The sequence below is a fragment of the Gallus gallus genome, chromosome 8 (assembly GCF_016699485.2).
Source record: "Gallus gallus isolate bGalGal1 chromosome 8, bGalGal1.mat.broiler.GRCg7b, whole genome shotgun sequence".
Classification (NCBI taxonomy): Eukaryota; Metazoa; Chordata; class Aves; order Galliformes; family Phasianidae; genus Gallus; species Gallus gallus.
The window spans coordinates 12,508,742-12,535,060 of NC_052539.1; the positions used below are offsets into that span (position 1 = coordinate 12,508,742).

Consider the following 26,319-nt stretch of genomic DNA (forward strand, 5'->3'; position numbering starts at 1 on the left):
TGTAATTACATGTATTGTTTCAGTCTATACAGAATAGTTAGGTGTTAGGATTAGAAAAAAAGTCATAGCCCTAAATTTCAAGGTAGTATTTCTAAAACTCATAGCACTTCTCTTGTGCCAAAGCCTGATGCTACCTATCGCTGTTAAGGGACCACAGGAATATCTCTACTGATACAGGTGTATTGTTAAATAAGCCTAGGGTTCCCATTAATGTGAGCCTGATGAGAATTGGCTGTCTTCCTCCAGCTCATGAGAGCTACTTTTGTTCATTTGGAGCGGTGAAATCTGAGGAGGAGTGAATGAATTATTGGTATTTTGTGCCTGGTATTTTGCTTTGCTGCAAAGTGAGGTTTGTGTGTTGTGTGAGGGAGGTGAATGGTACGCTGCAGTTGTGAAAGTGGCCTTTCTGCTAGGCTGTGGGCCTGATCTCTTATTAAAATGCAGAGCTGCATTGGTTCAAATTGTGGCAGAAGAAGTAGAACTGAAGAATGGTCACTTTAGTACACAGTAAAGAGGGGAACAAAATTCAGAAGTAGGTAACAATGAAGAAAAATTGAACTGGCCCTGTAAGATCACAGAGTGAAACAGTACAGACAGCAGTGAAGCAGACCTCAAAAGGGAGCAGGGATGATAGGCTGAAGTTTATGTGAGAGAACAGAGAGCAAAATAAAGAGAAAAAAGATGTGTTTGAACAAATACAAGACTGCAGCAGGTTTCCCTGCCGGGGAAATTCTGAACAGACAGTGTCAGAATTGCTTAAGATAGGTGGCTCTCTGCTTAATGTGAGAGTATGAGATGATTCTGAAGAGAATCGGGCAAGAACACCATGCATATCTGTGCAGGGAATGTTCATAGGATCATCTGAAAACTCGGGTTTGGCAGGGGCCTCAAGAAGTGAGGTGAACTAGTCTGGCTTTCTGCTCAAAGCAGAGTGATTACAAAATCAAAACATTCAGAGAAAGCAATACTGATTAAGGAAGTGAAATGTAACTGATTTTCAGCAGAATTATTCTAGCCTCTGGAGAAGAAAGGTAAAGTGTCACAAGAAAATGAAGCTTCGCTAAAAGATGATAGAACAGTTGTTGTTGTGAGATTAAGTACATTGGAATACTCTGCTGTACTGCTCAGTGGGAAAGTATCCCAGAAGGACTTCTTGTAAATGATTCTCAGTGAACTTCTGGTGGAGATGCATCCTACAGGTCCCACTGTGGCCATTGAAAACATCCCTTGTTTCCAACCTTGTGAACACTTACAGGCTGTCTTCTTTCATGAGGTGAACTTGTCCCATTGAGCAGGCAGATCTTGGGGAGCGAGGAAGTTCTCCTCTTTATGAAGTCAGATACCTAACCAGAAAAGAGAAAATAGCTAGGAGATCAATAAGTCTCCCCCACACAGCTGGCATGCAAAGCCCTCAGATAATTTGCTGAAAAGGAGACTGGACCTACAGCCTTCCTACAGTTCTTCCTACTGCAGAACCTACAGTTCCTGTACACCTTCTTGACCATACCCTCATCTATCAGAATAGCATAGCTTACGAGCTACTTGTGCAAAATCAGGCAGTTGTCGGTGCTTTTGAGAGTATTGCTACAACAGTAATTGAGCAGAGAGAGAGTGGGGGAGCTGGGGAGGATGCAACTAGGCTGACAAAATCACTTACTGCTCCCAAGCATTGCTTTGGCACTAGCATTGTCACATGGTGAAGTAGATCACAGAGCTGTAAAGTGTAAAGAGGAGGGTTTTTTTCTTCCTCCTCTGAGCTACATTTTCCTCTTCTACCTGCACAGAGTCTGCTAGTTTTCCTGAGCCTTCAAATCCAAGGAAGTGAATTAAAGGAAGCCCTGGGGGTGATGGAACAAGGGAATAGAGAGGATGGATTTCTTGGGGATGGAAAGAGACAGATATGTCCTGGGGAATTGCTGGCTGTCTTAATGCAGGAGTCAGGGAACTCTTAACAAAATTATTCAATGTACGTGTTGTCACTTTTTATTTTCAACTGAATTTGTTTTCTAATAAATTAGGCAGCTTTATTGCTAAGTAATAAGGGAAATTTATGAAATCTGCATGTTTCTGGAAGGAATCAGTGACTGGGGGAACTGGAGGAGAGGTCTTGGGGTACCTTTCACCCAATGGTCACTTATTCCCTCCATGCCCAGCCTACAGCCCTTGAATATATTCATCTCCAGTTGATTTCCCCGCTCAGAGTGGCACCCTGCAGAGAGCTGCCCATGTTCCTGTGAGAATAAACAGTAACGAGTAGTGAGGTACTCAAAGAACTGTTATAAAAAGGACTGTGGATATATCTCAGCAGAAAATCTGATGAGAAAAAAGTGTCTATAGATGGAGGAAAAAAATCAACAAATTTGTGTTGCCTCTTGTGAGTGTTGTTTCCATATGTTTTTTAAGGAAAAAATAGTATGTCAGCACCCTGGTGTAAAGCTTTTGCTACAGGTCGTAACATGCATCTGAAATATCATAGAATTAGATATACCCTTTTTCTGTTAGCTTCTCCAATATTGTATTGCCTCCTCTGGTTTCTCTTTATGTTAAGACAGTGCAGAAAGTACAGAAATACAGCAGGGGTATGGCAGACACACAAGGGTTTGCAGGTATTCTTTGCTAGGAATATGGCTGAAAATGAGTATCTGTCTTCTCTTGGATTCTGCCCTTGCTAACTTGAATATTTTCCTTTTAGTAATGCTAATTTCTATTCACTCATATTCAATTTCACACTTTACTGAAGAGACTAAATGTTGGACACTGTTTTCATTGTCCAAAATGGAATCCTAACAATTCTGCTGAATTTTCTGCAAAGTTTTCGGCTGCATGGATAATTTTCAATGGAATTTGAAGGGTTTACATGGGGCACTGAAATTTTCAACAGTCCATCATGAAATGGACATATTTTTTTTAATCCTATAAAATATGTGAACTGCTTTCTACAAGAGCTCTGTTTTCTTTCATTAGGTATCTGTCTGGAGAATTTACATTTCAGGGTCTCTTTTCCTGTCCTCAAGAATTACCATGTCTTAATCAAGAGTACCTTTAAGCATGAGAGGTACAGGTGCATCACATCTTTTTTTGTTCTGTCCATTCACTTTGCTTTTAGTTGTATTCTAAGTTGGTATGCTTCCCTTGAAATGTTTTAATGAAAACTTAGCTTTTCATTTAGCAGCCATTTCTGTGAGGGTTATCTCTGTCTGCACATTTGTGTGTACTAGCAGGGCCAAAGGCAGTGTAGCTCAACTCCTGCCCCGGTGCCTCCTGATGCTGAGCCAGGTTTCACATGGTAGAGCAGTTACAAACCTTAGCCATTCCCTTGTTTTACTACAGGTGCTGCCAATCCTAAAGGGTGATCTGTTTAGCTTTGTAACTGTGTGACCTGCTATAAGGGAACCTGCTTTAGCAGAGTGATCGGACTCAAATATCTCCAGGTCCCTTCCAACTCCTACAATTCTGCATGTGTGTGTGTACTCCTATCAAAGCAACAGCTTTGTTTTCAATGTTTCCAGTGTTTTCCAAAGAAGTAGGCTTTTTAAAATTTGTCTGAGGACATTAGATCCTACCTTACTGACATCCACCAAATAACTAAATATATGAAATCTCATTGGTAGTATAGAAGTAGAGTCATCATAAAAAAATAACTGCCTTCAAAAATGAGCACCTCCATTTAGCCTGAGAAGAGAATCTTTGTTGTTTCCTCTTCATACTGACTTTGCCTGTGTCACAGGGTGAGCAAATGATATTTTTGTACTCCTACCATCAGCTTCTCCAAACATATTTGCCTGCTAATAACGATTGTCCTGTTTTTGTGTATATCTGTTGTATCTTACTTCCACTTCAGTATGAAAAACACAGTGAAGAGCTCAATATAAAGTCATACGTTAAAGACAGGGCTTTATTCAAGAGGTTTGCTACAAAAATCTAAGTAATAACTGTACTAATGTCCTCTACTTGTCTTATTTTCATTTACTAGAATTACCTTAAATGTATTTTAATTGTAAGTTAAGGAGTAAAACAATGGATGGTTAGCAATTGTTAAACTATTTACTATCTACTTGCTGAAAAGAGAGAACAGAAAGAATTATGGGTCAACAGTGTCAAGACATTCCGCATTATTTGTCTTTATCATCATGCAGAATCTTTTTATTAAGGCAGCATAGAAAAAATAGATTTATGGACTGAAGGTACAATGTTTAATATGTCCACATCCATCTAGACTGACAGTTTCTACAGACGTGAATTTCCCAGGAGAGACAGTGTTACTGGTGTCAGTGGATGGCATCATTTACTTCAATGTTCCATTATTAAATTGATAACAAGATAATTCCTCTGCTTCTCAGAGACATGACAGGGTTTACAATTGTTAACTTTCTTATTGAATGGGATTTGATGTTCTAGGTAGTTTTTAATAAGAAGCTTATTTTTATTTCAGTTCTGAAACAAATCAAAAATTCTGAGAAAGTGCAGATAACCTAGTTAGGAAACTAGTTGGGTCTACAAAGCATCAAAATTGAGCTGGTTTGAAGAGAGTCGATTTAACAACAATAAGTCTTTGTGCTCCTATTGTTTCTCACTACTACATGCTTAAGCATGCTTGTGCAATATGGAATATTTACTGCAGTAATCCTCCGTCTTGTGAGGTATGTATAAGAAACATTCTGTACATTCTATCTCTGATTGGATGAGCTCATGAATGATAATTTCATCAGCCAGTGGCCGTTTGGAAAAGCAGAGGACTGCTGCAAGTGGCCGCAGAGGAATTAAGCCTCTAAAAATCTCTGCTGGCAAAATGTGGCATAGCTGCAACGTCTCCTGATGCTGAGCTAGTGTGAGAGTCAGGGCAATGAAGCTCTTTGAAGAGTCTGGAGCACAAGTCTTTTGAGGAGTGGCTGAGGGAACTGGGATTGTTTAGTCTGGAGAAGAGGGGGCTCAGGAGAGACCTTATAGCTCTCTACATCTGTGTGAAAAGTGGTTGCATCAAGGTGGAGGTTGGCCTCTTTTCCTGGGTAACTAGTGATAGGACGAGAGGTGATGACATTAAGTTGCGCCAGTGGAGATTCGGGTTGCATATTAGAAGAAATTTTTCTCTGAAAGAGTGATGAGTTATTGGAACAAGCTGTTCAGGAAGGTGGTGGGCACAATCCCTGGAGGATTTTAAGAAAAGGGTAGATGTGTCACTGAGGAACATAGTTTAGAGCAATCACAGACATGGGTTGATGTTTGGGCTTGTTGATGGTTTACGGGCTGGTCCGGCCCGGTTCCGTGACCAGTGGGGTGGAGGGATTTCGCAAAATCTGGGCCTCCGGGAAGGGAAACAGGGGACCCCAAAATAATTAAAAACAGCAGCAACGATCTGAGGAGAAACAAACTAATTTACTACATATAGTATCGGAATGTAAGATAACACACTATAATACAGTATAAATCAAAAATAATTGAGATAAAGATTGTCTGAGAGCCAAAGGCCTTATGCTAAAACTGAAGCCTTGCATGCAGTTGGGAGCAGCAGTAGCAAGCTGATCCGGCAGGGAACATGGCAAGATGAGAAAAGGGACGAGTCAGATGACCTGTGCCCTTATATGTGTTCCCTTGAGCAGGAATGATAACAGTACTCGAAAAGGCTCTTGGAGAATGTAGTTCTTCTTCTCTTCCAGACAGGTACCCAGAACTAAAGCATTTGCTCTTTAACTCCCAGTACACTGCATGATGTTGTGATGTGGAATACTGATAACCAAAAGTCATAAAAACATGACAGGGCTAGATGACCTTAGTGGTATTTCCAGCCTTAATGATTGTATAGTTCTGGAAAGACAGACTAGCAGTGGAAAAGTCCTGGGGTGTTGGGGGATAGAGCAGAGTTTGGCCTAGGTTTCATTTGCTCATTTTCATATACAAATGCAAACTACAAGAAGTCTCCGTGCAGTATGTATATTTTTCAGTTAGATATTTGCAGGGTTGTTTACTGTGTCATTGAAACAGCTAAGGAATGCTCAGTCAACTGTTTTGTGTTAACTTCTGACCAAGGCTCTGGCGCATACCTACAGATGTGCTGGACCTTCAGGAAAGGCTCCAAATGTGCCACCTTGTTGCTGTGCATGGGTGAGGGAGGATGTGGGTCGGAGATGAGGGCATGTGCCCTCATTCAGACAGAGGAGATTTTACCGGTTTGACAGAGTAGTTCAGCTACCAAGAACAACTCCTGTCCTAATTTGCTGGTGTAGCTGTAGGTATCCTTTCCTCTGGTGAGTGATGAATTAAGTATGTTATTTTTGCTATTGTTTTAGACAGATGGTAAGTTCAGTGCTTAGCTTCTTCCTAATAAATACTTCCTCCTGGGGAATTCTGAACAAACTCAGGTTTGTTCAGACAGAGCGGGTCATGTGGCAAGGCTGTGCTGTGGTATGTAGGAATAAGAAAAATATCTTGAAAGGAAGATCGCTATCTTTACATCTGACCAAATCACAAATAGCTTCTGAAGTTTAGATCAATCAAGAATAATTCTGTGGGTATTTGAAATCTGAGTCTTCATGTAGCCTCCAGTCTGAGCACTTATCCTGTTTCACATCTTTCTCTCCCAAACAGGTAGCTGTCACAAAACTAATCCTTCTGCCTTCTTGAAAACTCCTGTTGATTTTACAGCTTTCAGGGGAACAATCTCCTAATGAAGGTGCTCAGAATCTGTTTCTGCAAGGACTGTGCACATCAAAAACAAAATCCTGGGGATTTTGCAAGTGTTTGAGCAATTGGAATGAGGCACCGATTGAAGCCGGCAGCAGTGTATAAATGGATCACATGAAGACACTTGATGCTCAAGCCTGGTGTATCAGTGAGAAGCAGAAATGCTGAGGGTGTCTGAGCTCCCTTAAGTGTAGGTAGATCATGCACAGGCCTGAAAGAATGGTTTAGGAACATCTGTGGGCCTTTAGGAATAGCTAAGAGCCTCTGTTAGAAGGTGTGAGGATAGAAGATCATGTTTTCTTAAATTTGCAGGAATTGCCAGAGTTTGCACTTAAATCCAACCCCCTGAGAATTTGTCAGACGCTGAGTGTCCTGAAACTCCCTTATTCCCTGCAGAGCAGTACAGGACAAATGGTAATTGTCTGCCTAGAGTTCTGCTGTTTTCTGGCTTTAAATAGATGTTCTCAAGATCGGCTTATCAAAAGTGAGCCCAGTTGTTTTTTCTCTCCTGCCTTTTGTTTTTGAAACCTCTTGCAGTGAATTCTGTGTGTTATGGAAGAAAGATCGTTTGAAAACATACATAATGGTGAATCTCATCTTTCTTATTTTTTTTTTTTTAATGCTATTGCATTAATATGAGACATCCATATAGAGATACTGGAAAAGAAAAACATTCACAAGGGAAATAGATTCTAGTTTAAGCTTTCAGGGGATTATTATAAACAGGGAGAAAAAATGTTTTAAATATTGTGGAAAGTACCTTGTCAGGGTCCTTTTAAGTAGAATAGCTACTAGTGTATCAGTTACAGGATTGGGTGAAATGTAGCTTTTTACTATGTGCTTTAGCTACAGTATATTCATCTCATAATCATGTCTAAATGGTACATTATATACCTTCCCCTTTCCATCTTCCCTTCCTTTACCAAAAATTTTCTTTTTTAGATCCTCCCTCATTAATAAATTCCCTTCCGGAGAATAAGGCCAGATGTTACAAGCGTATATCTATCCCTTAACAGGCATTAGAGACACTGCCCATCACTTGTACGGTGATGACCACCCCTCAGTGATTGGGTGGGCACGGGGCAGTGTGGCAGTGTCTCTGCACTGTGGCTCAGTAGTTGTTCGGGTGAGGAGCACAAGAGAAACAAGCTTCAGATCTGGAGTAAGGAATGGACCAGGGATCCCACTGTGCTTCAGTTGTGCACAGTTTCACACCAGCCCTCATTCAAGCAATGACAAAGCTGCAATTTAGTCATTTCATTTACCATTCACTACACTTTAGTGGCAGATCTGTAAGATCTGTCAGAGTCCCCTTTTGTAAGACAGGAAGACGTTGTTCCACCTTGCAGTATTGTTTCAAACAACTGCACATAAACTCAGGTCTGTATTGCCACTGCAGATCTGGGGAGGCAAGAGAAGGCTGTGCTGCTCAGGGGCCTCCTGCACAGAGCCATGCACTGGTGGGCTGTGGTATGTGGCTTGTCAGGCTAGGATGCCTTTTGAAAAGCTCTTCAAAAAAAAAGATCAACTGAAATGGGATACATTTTTTTACATCTTTTACATACATATGTACATCTTTTATTACATTCAAATAAGACCACTGATTTTTATCACTTCCTATTGTTACTCGCCTTGTACTGCTTTTTGTAAATAATAAGAGATAATATTCTTTTTTTTCCTTCTTAAATGCCTGAATAAGATTTATGAGTAGGTTCTGAACCTCAGACACCACAGGTAGTGCCCCTAGATGTCCTCATACAATTTGCTGGTTTTAGTGTTTTGTTGTTGTTGTTGTTGTTTTTGTTTTTGTTTTTTTTACTGGTACTGATCCCAAATGAAAAGGCTGTAGAGGCATTTGGGGGAAGAACAGCCACTTGAGGAAGGACAGCTTATTAATGTGGAGTACTCCACCTAGGAATTGAGTTTAATTTCAAGATATGAGATTACCAGGGGAAAAAAAGAGAGAGAGAGAGAATAAAATTCTTACTATATTCAAATTTCCATTATTCCCTCTGTGATCATAGTTTTCATGTGAACATACACAGTAGTGTTTGCTTTCATTTATTTTTGTTGTAAACCACTGCTTCTGTCAAAAGTATGTACTTAATCTTAAGCTTGAATGCTAAAACTAATCAATATTAATTAGACATGTCTTAATTAATAGCTCTTTGAAACAACACAGATCTTGTTCCTCCTCTTTTGTACACTCCCAGCAGAATTTTCAAATTTCATTAATAACACTTGATGTAACCCAACTCAGCTACTTGTGAATACAGTCAGTCACCCTTCTCTTACAACTTTCCCTGCTGAAAAATTTGGTCTATACTAAAGCTTAATTTTGTAGATTTCTGATATACTTTGGATTTTGTCCGCAATCTGTGAAGATCCTTATCATGTTGTCAGTGTCTGAGTTGTTTTTTTTTTCTTTATTTAGTGTGTAAGAAGTGTGAATTTGACAAGATATAATTTCTAGCTAACTTGCAGATAGTGCATATTTTAACTCTAAAATTCTCATACATCTTTCCATAAACTGATTTTTCACAATGAAATGGTTTGTGTTTTTAAAATTATTAGAATCTTTTAAAAGAAATTTGTGTTTATTTTCCGAGTACTCAAATTATCTCTAATATTCAATATAGAGTTATATAGAGCAAATTCTGTTTAATAAACTTTACCTACACAGCTATTCGCAGTAGACAAAAGTATTGTACATAAGCGACAATGTTTTCTTCTGTCAAGAATGTTTTTTTCTTTTCTCATTTCTGGCAGTTTCTTTGAACTCAGAGCAATCCACCAAAAACCTTTAACCTCAGCAAAGGTATTAGAGCAAGCCATGGTTACAAACAGCAGCTGGACCTGGAAGGTGCTGTGTGCAGTGGGGTGGAAAGGCAACACACAGGAATTGTCCCTGGGGAACTGAAACCATGAAACCTGGGAACACCTTCTGTTTAAAGCTCAAAGTTCCCTGCCACTCTCTTGGCTCTCCCACATTCTCCTTACTTCCTCAAAGTCTCATCCCAGTTTCCTGTACACCAAATACCAACACCAACAGCTGCCTGTCACAGTGCTTAACTTGCATAGCATGGGATTTCAGGGCTGCTTTTGATGTGTCCAGCTTTCCTGGACACAGCTGGAATTCCTGGAATTCAGCTGGAATATTGGGTCACATGCTGTCACTTCAGACAGTAAGCTCTCAACAGGTACATCTTACTCATTTCTAAAAAGCCCTAACTACCTCATGCCTTGTATAAATAGTAAATAGCTTAACTGCTCTGACCTCAGAAACGAGTAGGCTTGACACTTTTTCTATAGGACTGCCTTTGTTCGATTTGTCGGATTCTGTGTGCTGAAGAGAATGCAACTTCCTGTGCATTTTCTAATCATCAATGAAATAAAGAACTCTATTGCATTATACTTGGTAGTGTATGCAGCTAACAGTTTCCACATGTAGGTAGTTAATGTTCAGAATCACGCTGAAGTGTGACGTTAACAAATCTGGTAACACTGCTGAAAATTATTACCTTTATATTCTTTCCAGATCCTGATTGCCAGCATCATGTGCAGCTATAGCAAGGACGACTGGACTGAACTTTCAAAAATGGCTGAGGTAATGGTTTCCTAAATGTGTTACTCCATCTATCTTTATTCTCCTTAAAAACAAGAACTGCAACATGGAATTTGTGAAAGAAACAGATTCAAAATGAAAAATGAGAATTTAAAGCACGTCCATTATAATTTGTTTGTTCTGTGTTTCCATTAAAATGATGGAAATGTAAATTTAAAGTAAATCTATTCCATAAAAATGGTCCCTTGGATTTTTAAGCTGTACCTGGATAGCCTTTAGTCTTTGAATCTATATACTTTTTATTTGCATTTTAAGCAAACTGTGTATTATGACGGATGCCATGATAAAATTTAATTCTACCTTTGAGAGCCTAACTTGATCTTACCTTGCCTACAGGCACACTAGTTTGACAGCACCAAAAGAAATTTTGAATATAAAACTCTTGAATATTTAAAGTATAAAAGGCTCATTTAATGCTATTCTAGTTTTAATACAGACTTTCAAAATGATAGCAGGGAAAACCAACGTATATAATAGCAGTCTGCATTCTTCCTATAATATAAATCCAATCTTACAGAAACAGACTGTGCACCAGAAATCTTGATTCAGTTTGAAGGAAAAAACCCTACTTAAAAACATGTACCTGTGTCTATAGGGAATCATGTAAGAAATATTTGATGAATGCAGTAATGCTTTCATTCAGAAAGGCGTCTATATCTGAATGTACCACAGCGTTCTTGTTTTTAGATTAAACAGATTTTTCCTTATAGATTAAACTATCTAGTGAAGATAAAGATACATATTAAAGTAGAAAAAAGAATGAAGATCTAACACACTTGGTAAAAAAAAAATGTGTTTTCTTTCTTTCTTTTTTTTTTTTTCTTTAATGTATTGATAGTATTAGCTGAAATCTATGTTTTGTAAATATTAGACAAGGACTGCTCCAAAAGTAATTCCTCCTATGTTATGTTGACCAACAATGGCAGAGGACGATGTTGGTGGTATGGCAGTAGATGCTGAACCTTCTCGCCAATATTCCATTGCATTTTGTTGACATGTAGCAGATGGCAGCAGAGGGGCAATCTGACGAAATGCATCTGATGCATATGACCCAAAGGTATGTCACTGAATTCTTCCATATAGAAAAAATGACACCCATTGACATTCTTCAACATTTGCTGAATATTTATGGAGACCAAACAGTAGATGTGAGCGCAGTGAGTGGTGTATTTCAGCAGTGATGACAGTCATGAAACACAGGCCCAATTCTGAAGAGCCACACACAGCTGTCAAACCATGAAATGATCTGCTCATCTACATGAACTTGCAGATTACAAGCAGGGAACTATGTACAGAGCTGAATATGTGTAGGAAACTATGGTGGCAAAATTGGGATATCACGGAGTCTGCACTAGGCGGATCCTACCAGTGTTCAAGCAGTACCAGAAAGAACACCGTCTGCAAGTTTGTCAGGACCTATTGAACCAATATAAGCCTGAAGGTGGCAGTTTCCTGCATCATATCGTTATTAGTGATGAGACATGGTGTCACCACTACAACCAGGAATGTGAATGGGGAATGTGAATTCCCCGTTGAAGAAAAAGTTAGAGATGCAGCCCTCAGTGGGTAAACTGATGTGTGCTGTCTTTTGGCATAAGAAGGGAGTGAGCCTTCTGGATTTCCTGGAATATGGACAATCTATCAACTCTGGCTGCTGCATCATGACACCGACTGAACTGAAGTCTCAAACTTCCACGGCGAGGCCAGTAAAGAAGACAGCCTTTCTTCTGCAATATGATAAAGCCAGGCCCTGTACCAGTTTGAAGATGAAGGAGCACGTTGCCAATCTTGACTGGACTGTCCTACCACACCCACCAAATAGTCAGGATTTGGTGCCGCCTTCTTCCATCTGTTTGGGAAACTGAATGATGGACTGCATGGGCAACATTTTCCTAGCAACAGTGCCATCATAGCAACTGTGAAACAATGGGTCACCTCGGCTGTTGCAGATTTTTATGACCCTGACGTGTAGGCTCTTGTTCATCACTGGTGAAAATGCACACCTAATGGTGGTGATTATGCTGAAAAACAGCATTATGCCACTTAGAATTTGCTCTGTCAAATAATGTTATTTGTGCTCTTTGTATCTTCTGTAGTTTTCATAGAAATACATAGGAGGCATTGCTTTCAGAGAGACCTATGTGTATATAATACTTATTTTGCATAGATATATTTATATATACTTCTAATTGTGGAGCGTTTGATTTTTTTGTTTGTTTGTTTCCATATGGTGAACCTGTACATTTGGACATCATTTCTTCTTTATTTGGTGTTTCAAACCCTCATATGGCTAATTGGAAGGACACTTCACTGTTGTCTGGGTGTTTTAAACCTGTGAGGAAAAAAATCACTTTGGGGACTTAGGGAAGTGAAATTAAACATTATAATTAAGTGCCTTGGTGATCTTCAATGCTAGTCCATATTATACCTGTATTTACCTAATTGACCATGAAATCTTTTGTGGGATCTGTGCTTGACACAAGCCCCAGCACTTCTAAGTTGACTGAGATGAATGGCTGTATTGCCCTTCTGCCCTCCAGTTTTAAGACGAATATTTTCATCTGTTTGTATTTATGCTGCCTATTTTAGGAAAAAAAGGAATTATTCAAGTGCATGCAATAACATGCACCATATGTAGTATACCTTTCTGCTGCAAGGCTGCTGTTTGCCCCCACTCCACAGAAAGCACCACACTTACTTGGGAACTGCACAGTTTCTAAAGGGCAGCATGTTTTATCGTATGCCTGAGGCCTTGTGGAAGAGGTGATGCTGTGGCTGTCCCAGAGGGAACCTCTGCGACTCAGCGGCATGCTGGGGACGATGACCTCCTCACAGTCATCCTGTCACCATGCTGCTGTTGGGCCTGTGGGGTGGCCGGGCCTGCTGGGCAGCCAGGCAGGGAAGGACCCCAGGTGTGTGGTAGCTGCTCCCTGTGACCCCTCATGCTGGGCACTCCTAGACCATGGCCATGCAGCAGGCAGAAGGCACCCCAATTCAATAAGCAACAATGCAAATGCAAAGCAAAATGCCAGCTACAGCTATTCAGAATACAAGCAGAGAGCTCCTCAGTTCAGGCCCATGCAATTCAGCAAAGTGTGTTTGTGTGCTACAAGTTACACCACAGCTTTCTTCCTCTGTATTTTAGGTAATAGAGGGTGGTAAGAGAAATCAGCATGCATGCAGACTTTTCCCAGTAATCTTGCTTGACTTCAGAAACAAAAATATTTAATAACAAAACGTATGGCATAGTGCAGTCATCTGCACAAAATCTAGAGAAAAAAAGGCATTAAAGCAGAAAGGGGAAATTTATTCCTCAATCCCAGCTCTTCAGAACACAGCCATTCCCTGTGTCAGTGACTCCTGAACCTTGCCCTTACTACTGCAACAAGGCATTGTGAGTATATTTCGTTTTTAGCATTACACAGAACAAACTCTCTATTATGGTGATGTCATTTACATTTATTATTTTCACTTTCGTTTCCTTTGTATTTTTGGAAAGCCACATGAATATCTGAAAATTTTCTCTGTAATGGCCAATATATTTCTTTTTCAGACTATCACAACAACAGCTTTCTCTCTCTCTTTTTTATCTTAAGGAGAATAATCAAACATATGAAGAAATCTATTTAACATTAGAAGTAAATGCCACAGGAAAGAGGACATTACTCAAAGTTAATTTTTGTTTTGTTTTGTTTTGTTTGTTTTTTTCTTTTGCATGTTGCATAGGCTGCTGGCGCAGATGCACTGGAGTTAAATCTATCATGTCCTCATGGCATGGGGGAGAGAGGCATGGGCCTGGCCTGTGGGCAGGTAGGTTGCAACAACAATCTCTTTTGTGTCTCTTCAGCAGTTCTACACTAATACATTGCCAGTTATACTTCAGGGGGAAGACACAAGCAGATTACTAGATTGAGATTTTTAGGTTGAATGTGTTTAAATATTTTGTGCTGAAAGAAAAAAAAAACAAACAAGCTAAGAATATAAAAAATGCTTAGTTTTGTTCAGAACAAAAATACATTATGTATTTGACCGGGAACAATATGAAAACAAATAATTTCCAGAAAGTGCCTGGACAGAATTTGTAGGTTTTATTGCAGAGCTCTGTAGGTATCTTTGAGATCACAACCTGGTGCAAACTGCCTGTATCAGTAATGATTTTGAAGGACATGAGATATACAGACATTTCATTTTATAATATTTTGCTTTTGAACCTAACTGTATTCTTGAATCACAGAGCATACATTCTGGTAGTGCCATCTACAGTTAATTTTGTCTCTTTTATTAGCCTACATTGTGTAGCCTATAGATTTGATGGATGTGTACTGTTTAGGTTGGGATTATCCATATCACACATCTCTGTCATGCAGAAACACAATACACAGTTTTTCAGTACATCCTATGATTCCATTTAGGAGCATACACATTATTTTGCCTGTGAAAAGAAAACAAACATGCTCAAAAGCCTATTCCCATATTCCTTTCTTTTTCTAGTTTTCAGATGTTTGCATGTTTTGCCCATAGTTTGAAATTTGTTTTGGTTCAGAAACATGCTCAGAAGTGAACTTGGAAAATTCTCTGAAAAGTCTTGGTTCACATAGGATGCCATGAGATGTTTTCTAGAGTTTGGTCATTAGATTTTCACAAGTCTGAAGTCTGTTTACCTTTGCATGCACTCCAAAGGATAATAAAGATGAGTTTGTGTATTTGAGCGTTTGTTTGGCTTGACTTTAATTTTGAGTACTCAATTTCCCATCTTGCTACATTTTGAGATGAGGAAAGAAAGAGAAGGGAAATGCAGATTGGAAATCATGATTGCATGTGCTAAAATCAACATATACTATTCAGTTCATCCACTAAGACATCTTAATTCATCCTCACATCCTCAGCTAAACATAAAACTTGAATTGTATGGTTGGATAACTAAACCATTAACTTTGTAAAGGTATTAGCAGGAGGACAATAGGAGCTGCAATCATTCCATAGCAGCAGCATGCACACTTCAGTTGAAGCTTTATTGTAACAGTACTGTCAGACACAGTGAATGGAGCTAATTTATTATTTTTGTGATCAGAATGATGCCAATCTATTCCATGCTATAGATTATTATATTGAAATTATCATTATATTATCATTATATAATGAAAGTAGTATGGATGCTTTTCATAGCCAGTGGTTATCTTCCAAAGTTATGATTAAAAACAGGAGAGAAGCAAATTATAAAAGTCCTCCAGGACCACACTAGTAAAACAGTAACAGGTATTTATTTTTTTTCAAAAGCTTGTTTAACAACAACAACTGTAGTGGTCATTTTTATAAATTTATGAAGCAATTCCCACCCTTTGCTCTACACTGCATAACCCGGTAGTTTGGATTGTCTCAACATGAGATTGCAGTACTGTTCATTAGAAGGCTGCAGTTTGGCAAGAGGGCGTCCGGAAAATTTACATGGGAGCTGAAATAGGCTCATTTCAAGCATGGGGGCTTTTTTTTTTTTTTTCCCCCTTACTTTCACTGGCTGGAATAATATATGCACGTGAAGTTGCTTAGATATGTAGTCAGTAGGGAGCTGTCTGGCTGCATGAGTTTTTACATATCTTTCAGCTATTGTAAAATCAGAGAACCAAATGCAAAATCTGAGCATTCAGGGCTATCATGTGGATTTGTGGCTCTCCTTGGAGGGCATCAGATCCATAAAGCAAGAAGATTACATTATATATACGTATATGTTCATATAATAATATGCATTTCCCATACAATATAGATATTCATTTGAATGTTTAATACATACTATCTCACTTAAATATTTTAATGCTGCTTTAGATGTCTTACTAAAAATGAGAGTTTAGAAAATAATCTACATCTTTATATGCTGAATAAATAAGTGAATAAAAGTGATCCTTAGAGGGCCAAATATGGATGTTCTTCCTCTAAGTTGGCTAAAATAAATTTAAATGTAGTTTATCAAAGCAAAGGATGAGGATAGACCAGATAAAATAATGATGAATGCTAGGATGAATGGTAGCCCTTGTCGGTCTACCCATTGTGGAGGTCCTGGAGGATCCCAAAACAGATGCAAAAGTGCTAGGAAACATTTTGGCTCCATGTTTAATTTTTTTTGTCCCTTGAGCTGAAATCAAATAGGTCATATATATGTAATGTCTGGGGCAAGGGGCTCAGATATATTCTGAAAAATAAATAAGTAAATAAATCCCACCAGCAAACATGAGATATGTAGAAATTGGGGTGTGAGATTTAGCAGATTTCAGTAAAACAGATTCTCTAAATTTTTTTGGATAACATAATCCACACCTTCATAGGAAAATTTCTAAGGGATTTGGTCCATTTTCATGACTAAGCACATTAAAATCCTCAGGAAACTACAGAAATGACTTAGTTGAGAATAATGACAGAAAAACATGCATGTATATTTTTACTATTTCTAATGTCTCAAATGTTCTTTTTTCTTTCTCTTTTTCTTTCTCTTTTTCTTTCTTTCTTTCCTTCTTTCTTTCTTTCTTTCTTTCTTTCTTTCTTTCTTTCTTTCTTTCTTTCTTTCTTTCTTTCTTTCTTTCTTTCTTTTTCTTTCTCTCTCTCTCTCTCTCTCTCTCTTTCTTCCTCTCTTTCTCTCTTTCTCTCTTTCTTTCTCTCTCTCTTTTTTTTTTTTTTCCTAAAGGTAAAGGAAAGGTTAATTACACTGTCTACTTTTTCTCCTCATTTCAATTCCTGTAGTGTGCCTAAGGGGAACGTAGAAATCTGGGAACATTGGATTTGTTTTTTTGTTATCTACTCTCAAACACTTCCACTGTTTATACCCACTGTAAATTTTAAAAAATTCAGATATATCCAAATAATATATAAAAAGAATTGGTGCTAAGGATGGTTGTTCTTTATACTGAATTACAGTTCTCAAGTTTTATTTGATTTTAATTCCAAGTCATTAGTGCAGACACTCTGGCGCCTAAACAGCATCACTAGCCAGAGGGTAATATTAAGAGGCATCTGTATCGCTGCCAATAAGTTACTTAAAGCTGGTTCTGTATAAAATGTCAATTATATTTACTAATGCTTATTAATGATAATAAAGTCAAGGTTTGTGTTCTTTCATAACAATCTGCAACTGTATAGAATTTTGATATCACTAAAAATTGTAACAGAATTTCCATCATTAGCCTAAAGAACACCCAGGCAAGGATTTTCTGTGCATCAAATAATGTTATGTGTTTAATAGTAAACCTGAAGATAATACGGTAAACAGCAGATTATTAAAAAATGACAGCATAATTTATTACTGAAGTAACTGTTGCAGAAAATTATAAAAATAATAAATCAATTGAATATCTCAGAAGGTAGCACTCACATTACAGTGTCTCTTTTGAGGTGCTGTATTTGTGATGTGTTTTTTTTCTCATTTAAAGATTCTTTCAATGTTTTCTTTTGCTAATCTTAAGAAGTGGCATTAAATATTCAGGACCATTACTGTGATGTGAAATCTACAAATTTCAATGCTTGACTTTTTGGTTTTGGTCCAAAAGTCAACTGTTCTCTCCAGCTGTTGTGGTAAGAATGAATAAATAGTCGATAACCTGGGTTTTATTTTGCATTCCTGCTAAGTTTTGTGTCGTTCTCTGTTGTACAGATGAAACCCCAGGTTTAGTATTTGCAATGTGAGTATACGTAGAATTGTCAACAAAACTGACTAGGACAGGTGATACACAAATACTTTGAAAATATCAGTAAGTCTCTGTAGCCAAACAATGAGTGAAAAACAACATGGAGAAAAAGTGCAGAACAGCCTGTAGCTACTGCAAAGGCAGTAACAAAGCTGCCAGAAGAGTAGCTATGAAGTAGACAAGGTGTACTGCGGGTGATACAGCAAGCAACAAATTGCAGTCCAAACATTTCAGATTGGGCATCAGGAAAAAATTCACTCAGGAGGTAATGCAGTGCTGTTGTGTGCTGTCCAGCAGGGCTTTGTAATCACCATCTCTGGAATTTTCAGGGCTTAGGTGGGTAAAGCTGTGGCTAACCTCATTTGTTGTTGGCATTGTTTTCTCTCAAAGCAGAGCTAGGACTAGCTGACCTCCAGAAGTCATTTCAAACCAACATTTCTGTGTTTCTGTGGCTTCACTCTACAAAATTGCTGTCAAAAGGTATTGCATTGTTTTATCAGAGATAGGGACCTACTTGTGGATAAGGGGAGGCACAAATACTTGTTGATTGGGGTGAGATCTTCAGTATGAAATAGAGATCTCAAGTTGAAAGGAGCACATCAGTTGCATTTCTGAAGCACACAGGATCTTTCTGTACTTTTTAAAAAAGACAATCAAATATATTAGCTCAAGTACAAGAACAGAGATTTTTTAATGCTATGAGCAAATATTTTAAAAGCTAATAACATCCTGGCTGATAAATATTTCACATTAACTAGTCATACCATCTAACCTCCAATATATGAAATATCTTTGCCTTTCTCAGCATTAAAACTATAGGTTTGAGAGACTGTTTGTTTGGTTTTCTTATTTTATATAGAAGGAGACATATATTTCTGTTGTGAGCATTGAAATCCAGATCCTGGTTATTTAACTATTCAGATCGCATGTAAAATGAACTTGCTTTGTAGATCTTTTCTTACCTTTACTTTTGTTTTACTTAAACTCTGCTTGCTAAAGCCTCTGCTGCTGTGTTCATGTTTATTGCCTGCAATTAGGATGCAAGTTCATAAAAGCCCACAATGCCTCTTCCAGAAGAAGACGAGTCTGTTAAAAACAAAAAGAAAACAAAACAAATGAAAAAAAAAAACAGTAACAAAAGTCCCGGTTACTCTGGAAAGATGAAAACTAGCTGCATGGAACAATTAGATTTGCTCTGCTGTACCTTGGAAATAGGAAAGATGAGGCTGTTTCTTAATTGAAGTGCACAGCATAGCATGATAATTCGCTGTTGCTCTGCCAGCAAGGAACTTGAAGTATTTTAAATAAATGATGCCCCAAACAGAATTTGATTATATCTGTGTTCATGTGGCATTCTAGTATCACCCTACAATAATATGCTAGTTAAGTATAATTCATTGAGTCCTGCAGGCAGAATTAGTTCCCCCTCTTTTGTATCAGTTACTGCAATAAATTAATGCAAAGTACAGCAGGGTGGTGTTGTGCAGTGCTGTAGCAGGAGCGGTAGCATTGTCCCCCCCAAAATCCCATATAACTGAACCATGGTTACTGTTGATGTTTGTGATGAGGTTTCAGGCTTTATACTGTTCTCCAGCATAGGCTAATCTCATCATTTTTGAGTAGGATCTTAAGAGAATAAGGCTTAACTGCCTTTATGTCTTTCAGTCCGTTCTGTTGCTTTGGGGCATGTTTTAGCCAAGTGACCTGTTTCATTCAAATCTCTCAAAGATGAAACTATTTCAAAGATGCTGCATTTCCATAAGTTTCATAAAAGTAGGCAGCTGAGAAGACAAGTTGTCTGCTGCTGTAACTGATGGGTCCGAGCATTGGAAAGCTCAGTCAGATGCAGCAGGTGAGGTCTCCAGGTGCAGACTCAGACATAGGGATTTTGTAGCGGAGGTGCTGATGGTGCTGCTCATTTGTTGCTGCAGGCAGAGGTGATGGGATGGCATGTGCTGCTTCTCCCTGAGCTGTTCACCAGCCATGCACATTGGTCAGAGAGCGAAGGGCCACCCAAGATCACCCAAGTGATCTTCTGCAGCAAAGTGCTGCCAGGCTGGAGAAGGCCCTGTTGCACTGCAGGGACAAATCATTTGGCATCATGTCACTGCGGGGATGGGGGACATGTGAGGAGAAAGGCTGCTGCTGGCTGCCTCTTTCAACTCATGCAGACCTCAATCTATGCACGTTTTTTCTCAAGCCAGTCGGTGTGTTTTGTGGGCTGATTCTCAAGAGAAAGAGCTTCCTGACTGTGTGGTCACTGCTGGTTGGTGAGCTCAGCCATCTCCCCTGGGATCTGCCTTCCGTTCCCTTCCCGTTGGCCTCATGGGATCCAGGACCGAGAAAATGTTGCGGTTTAAATGGATTTCTTCCACGTCTTTAGTTCCATATGTCCTTTTAGTGCTCATGTGTTCTGCCTTTTCCAGCACATAAAAGGAGACAATGCTTAATAATGAATTACAACTGTTAATTGCTATTTTGTCTTAAGACTTCTGTTTTTCATACACTTGAGAAGAAGTAAATTAAGATGCGTAGTTGAATAACTTCATCATCAGAAAACCATTCTGTAATTTCACTTTGCAGTTTGACAACATTTAATCCATCACTATTACTTTGAAAAAAATTTAATTGAATTTCTCGAAACGCAAAATAGAAAATAAAAATGAGATTATAGATAGGGCAGAAATGTTAACAGCACTACCACCATACTGCAACGTTTTAAAGACGTGGTGTGGGTGTTAAACATTTTTACATATTTTTTATGTGCATTGATTTTTATTTGCATATGGAAAGCATTCTCTGTAGAATCAGTTTTCTTAGAAAATGCAAAAATTATTCCATTTTCTTGAAATTCATGAAGATATGATAATAAGACCTTATTTTCAGTCTCACTGTGATGGAAGTGTTTCAGCTGAAGTTCACATTATGGATGACAAATGTCACAAAGAAGGTCAGTTCCTCCAAAATATAAGTGAACTACCACTGTTTTAAAAAGAAATCAAAAAGATTTGGGCTGTTTTAATGGCACTTAAGTGGCCTAACTATGACAGAATATGTTGTTGGTGCTTTCCAGAAAGAAGGAAAAGCATGATTTTCTTAAAAAACAAATGGCAACCTGTACTTATTCATGCAGTTGTGTTTTAATGCACTGAGAAACTTTCAGAAAAGGGAAATGCAGAAAATTCGGTCTGTGGTCTACAGCCGTTAAAAGTTTGTGTTTTTACTGATCCCATGGGCTGCTTTGCCTTTGGATACGTGGTTGCTAGATAACATTTTGCATTTGTTTCTACCCCTCATGTCCAGTAAACAGGATTTCTGGAAAAGAGAAAGATCAGCAGCAAGTATCTATCTGCGAGTAAAACAAAGCAGTTTCAGATTGTTCATCTTGGTGCACAGTAAAAGTTAACTGCATTGTGCACGTTAATAGCTTTACCTTCTATGCTTTAAGTTTAATGCTACCATTTGATAAAGGTAATTAACAGTCTCTTCCCTGCCTGCAAGAAAGATTTTCAGGATTAGATTCATACTTGAAAAATTTTGCCTCACCTTCTAGTAACGTTAGTCAGTGCAGTAGAAGGCTTGCTATTTACAGTAGATCAAATCTGAATTGGGACCCATATGACTATTATTTTAAAACTCAGTGGGAAATCCTCAGAATATAGGTTTGCTTGTTTTTGTTTTCTTTTTCAAGTTTCTGGTACATTCTGCCCCTTTGTTATAGAAAAGGAACAAAGAGCTTACCTAGATGACCACAAGCAAAACCTGCTTGTAGCTGCAGCGCTCATACATTCAAGCTATATGCTTTCCTTTGAAATTTTTTTGCGTGTGATGTAAACCTTATCAAACCTTTATGCGTTCTAGGAGGTAAACTCTGCATGAACTAAGGAAGTGAAATATTGTTAAATCATTCTGTGTACTGCTTTTTACAGTGTTATGAGAAACAATACTTTGGTTGATAGAGAGTACTAAGATAAAATATTTTGTCAAGGATATAAAAGCATATATTAAGTCAACATTTTAAATATACCACCACTGTTGATAAATAAATCTTCCTGGTTAGTATCTCTAAGATACTTATGAAAGATAAATATGCTGTTTCATATATTTCATGGAAGGTTTAGACACAGTTGGTATCAGAACAAAATCTGATTTGAAATGGCAGTCTGTGCTTCACCCTTTCAGGCCAACAATTATTAACCTCTATTCTGACAACCAAAGAAAATAATGGTTATGTCCGAGTCTGGTTATGTTGCATTAAAATCAATAGCTGTAAATAGTAATTCCTACAGTTTTAGCTGACCTATCTCAATTAGATATACCTATAACATTTTTTAAGCCTCATAGTTTGCTTTAAAAGTAGATATTTTTCTAACAATGTTGTTTCTTCTGGTTGTTTAGGTTACTTTTTTAATGTACAAAAAATAAAAAAGAAAAAATTAGAATGAAGAAAGACATTATGGTTCAACCATCCACTTAGAGATAAGACTCAGTTTTGAAAGCAAATTCAGTTGTCTTTCTCTTAGTGGTGAGGAGAAAACAAAAAGCTTTTATGTGATCTGAAAAAAAGTAATAATTGCAAAGCTGACTAAATAGATAGTCACAAACCTTTCCAGTCTCACTTGCTCTTGATCTTGACATCCCTCTTATCATTTCCCTACCCCCAGTACAAATCTGTGTTCTATACTGTCGTGTATTGGTCAATCAAAAATTTCCAGCTCATTTTTGACCTTGTTCTCCAGTTGGTTATCTTCACAGTCCTTAAGTGCTACATTATGGAAGAAGTGTAGGAGTACCATCCTGTTAATAAGGAATCCAAAGTGGATCTCCCACACAGTCCTTTGATAAATGTATTTTTGAGTTTGGATACTGACCTATGTTAATACTGGATGCTATTAGATGAGATACGTTAAACACTTATCCATATAGTTTTCTGTAGGTGGGTTTGGAGTGTTTTTCCTTAACATACTCTTAAGCATCATTCATTTGTCTATATCTAGCAGTGTACTAAACAAAGGAAATGCTATAACAATCTATTGTGCCTATTTTCTTCATCGGGGATAGAGAGAGGTGATCAAAGGTTGTTACTATGCTTTTAACATATTTCAAACCTTCTAATTGAAAAGTTGGAGAACTGACAAATAGTGACTGTGATGCCAAATGAGGGGAAGAAAGAGCAGGATGGAAATCTGCTGAAATTGAAGCTTATTTTGAAATTCAGATTCTATGAAAATATTTTACTAGCCTTTTAACGTTGATGTGGCTAGCTGTTTTCTTTTCTTTTTACATGCACCAAATTTCTTTTAAAATTTTTGAAATAGCCTAACTATGAGAAATTCAGTAGTGTCTCACACTGGCTTTTCTCAATACCTGCTGCTGCTATCTCTGCTAGTGTAGACAAGGTTTCAGAGCTTTGACTTCTCTGCTCAGCCATGACCAAAGTCTGGACCTAATCTTGAATGACTTGATTTTGTTCAGTGGCACACTGGTATGACCGGAAAAAAAAAGGAGAATCTCCATTAGGCTCCCTCGAGTGGAACTTGTAGTGACTGATCTGAAGAGTAGCTGCTCAAATTACAGTGCCAGGCTTGCAGCTCCACCTTAAAGTAATGAAGTCCTAGCACATAAGAACAAAGCTAAGACTTTTTCAGTTCATATAATATAGAAGAGAAAATAAATAATTTTTGAATAAAGTCATGAGATTGTTGCTTAGAATTGTACATGGCCAAAAGCAGATACAAATTAAGAGGCTTTACCATTAATAAATATGTAGTATACAAAGATAGATGAAGCATATAATAAATAATACAAATGAATTTAAATTTAAGCTATATAAATAAAATTAAATAGAAATAAATATAAACACAGAGTCTGTATGTGGTCTCCAAATGGTGATGTTTTTGCATAAATGAAATTTTGTAACAAAAAGAGAGAATGTAAGCTGTAACCTAAAAAGAATTTCCTAAGCTGTATTTCTACATGTTAGTTTGCAGTTTTCTAAGCAAATATATGCTTATTTCATTAGGATTACAAGCTTATTCATAGAAGCCACATGATGTCTCTTCAGTTTAAAGATATAACAGATCTGTTGGCTTTATTCATATCATAAAAAGAACTTTCCACTTACTATGTGGAAAAAAGATAAATGCATACATTTACCTAGCAGACTTCTCTTAGTGTATTTCTTACAGGAAAGGAGCATTTTAAAAAATATAGGTATATTCATGAATTAAAGCAGTAAACAGTAGTCATGGTACATATTATCACTCTGAAAGTTTAACAAAATGGTGACAACGTGGGCCTTGATTAATTCTTCTCATATTCATCACTAATTTTTTTTAGAAATTCTTCCTACAAAGAGGCGCGTGTGTGTATATATACATATATCTATATACACACACTTACCTGTGTGTATGAATATATGTTGTTCTTCTGGTAAGTTGTACCAGAAGTGATGCCTTTTATTTATTTCCTTGGAAACTACAACAGGTAGAACAATATGGAAACAAAATATAATGTAATATTGGTGGGAATGTTAGACCTCTATTGCCATACCACCAACATTTGCCCTGATGTCATGGGCCAATATAACAAAATAAGTGGCATTATTTTCAGAGCATTCATTGTTTATGTATCTTCACATACAACTGTGAAAACTGTTTATTCCTGCCTTGAGTTAAATTGCCTCAATTTTTTCTGTTTGACAGCTGTGGTCAATAGATGTTGACCAAAAGCTGTCAAATTTCCTGAGAAATGATTAAACTTTTTTTTTTCTTCAGATGAGAGTAGAGAGTTATTTATCTTCTATCTTGGGAAATCCTTCCCATTAAATTGACAGTCTTTAAACAAATTGTTAGCTTTAATTGCTGTAATTGTTCAAATGCACAAACTAAAGTGCCCATCTCTAGGATGAGAGAAGTCAGTAAAATTAACTAGGATACTCAGAAGTGTTGTCTCCTTTGCTGATTGATTGCAGTTCTGTATTTAAGGCAGTTCTATGAAGGCAATGTTGGACATCTCGTAGGAGAAAGGAGAAACACATTGAATGTGTGAGGAATCTATAGGAATTGTCATTACTCCCTCACTAAAGCTGCTGCAAATGTATCTCACCAACACTTGCTCACAATGCAGATTGTGGCAGGTAGCATCGCTGTAATGTTAACAAGGAAAATATAGCATGGCCTAGAAGAAAATGTACATGCTAGCTGCAGATGGTGAAGGAGACTTTCCTCTTCCTTCTTTTTCAGAGAGTGCATGTGAGACCTAGTGGGCTCTCAAACAGAACTCGAGTTGATAATAGGTTTAACCCATCCTTTTCAGGCTATTGTTGAATGAAATAGTAAAGTGAGAATTATACATGAATTAAATTTAAAAGCCCAATCTTGCAAATTCTTACTCAAAGTCATTTTGAGTCATCGTTCCTAAACATAAAAACCTTTTTCCATGTCCTGTAGCAATCCATACTATTTTGGAAAATGCATCTACTGTGGAGTATGAGTGTAGAATATTTTCTCAAGTCACAAAAAATTCTTCCAGTGGAAATATATCTATGAAGAATACAATATTTTTTTTCTGGAGGACCAGTACAGAAAGACAGTCTGTACACAGAAGAGTGCGCTGATGAGGGATACTTGCCACCTCACTTGCCTATCAACTACTTCAATATAAGAAACCCCTATCAACTTTATGGCAGTTAAATTTATTCAAAGGCAAGATGAATCCTCTGTAATTTAGAATTAGTACAGCCAGACATTTCTGTTGTAATCTCTTCATGGTTTCATTTATTTCCACAAAATACATGGAGGGGTTATATACTGTCTGCATAGCATTTTCACGTTCACTTATTAAATATGCAGGATGTATCTGCCTTAGGGACAATAGGATGTGGGATTCATCTCATTACCAATGCCAAATGTAGTCAGAAGACAACTTGCAGCTTTAATTTTTGAGTACTTATAGGTATAGTTGTAGTTAAAGTTATCATGTGATCACTTAGAAAAAAAAAGGGGAATAGTTGTTTTTCCTCTAGTATATCTACCCATAGGCAATGAGTAGTTAGGATTAAAAGCTCCTTTTAGCCCAAGGCTATAATGAATATTCAGGAAAAACGATTCTGTACTGCTGTTTGGGGAAGGAAAAAGACAACCTTTGTAACATTAAAATCTCCTGTGCCTTTGGAATAAACAAGCATTATTTGATTAAGTACAGGAAGACAGAAAAAACTGATGTTCATCTCATAGCAAAAGAGACTTTATATGACATTAAATTACCAACAAATTCCTCTAGGTACAGTGCATGAATCTCTTAGCTGACAGTAACTTCATAAACTTTCATTTAGATGGTTAAAAA

The 26,319-nt window shown here is 37.7% G+C and overlaps 1 protein-coding gene across 5 annotated transcripts in view; it reads left to right on the top strand.

Moving 5' to 3' along the window:
* Positions 1 to 26,319, top strand: part of DPYD (dihydropyrimidine dehydrogenase) — a 316,870-nt gene that overhangs the window by 199,262 nt on the left and 91,289 nt on the right. For 4 of the 5 annotated variants that reach the window (XM_025152950.3, XM_025152951.3, XM_426639.8 and 1 more), the window contains 2 exons: positions 10,217 to 10,285; positions 14,030 to 14,113. In XM_025152950.3, coding sequence (XP_025008718.1) covers positions 10,217 to 10,285; positions 14,030 to 14,113 — 153 coding nt within the window. Of the gene's footprint in view, positions 1 to 10,216; positions 10,286 to 11,174; positions 11,361 to 14,029; positions 14,114 to 26,319 lie in introns of all 5 variants that reach the window. The other variant, XR_003076346.3, reaches the window with a different exon arrangement.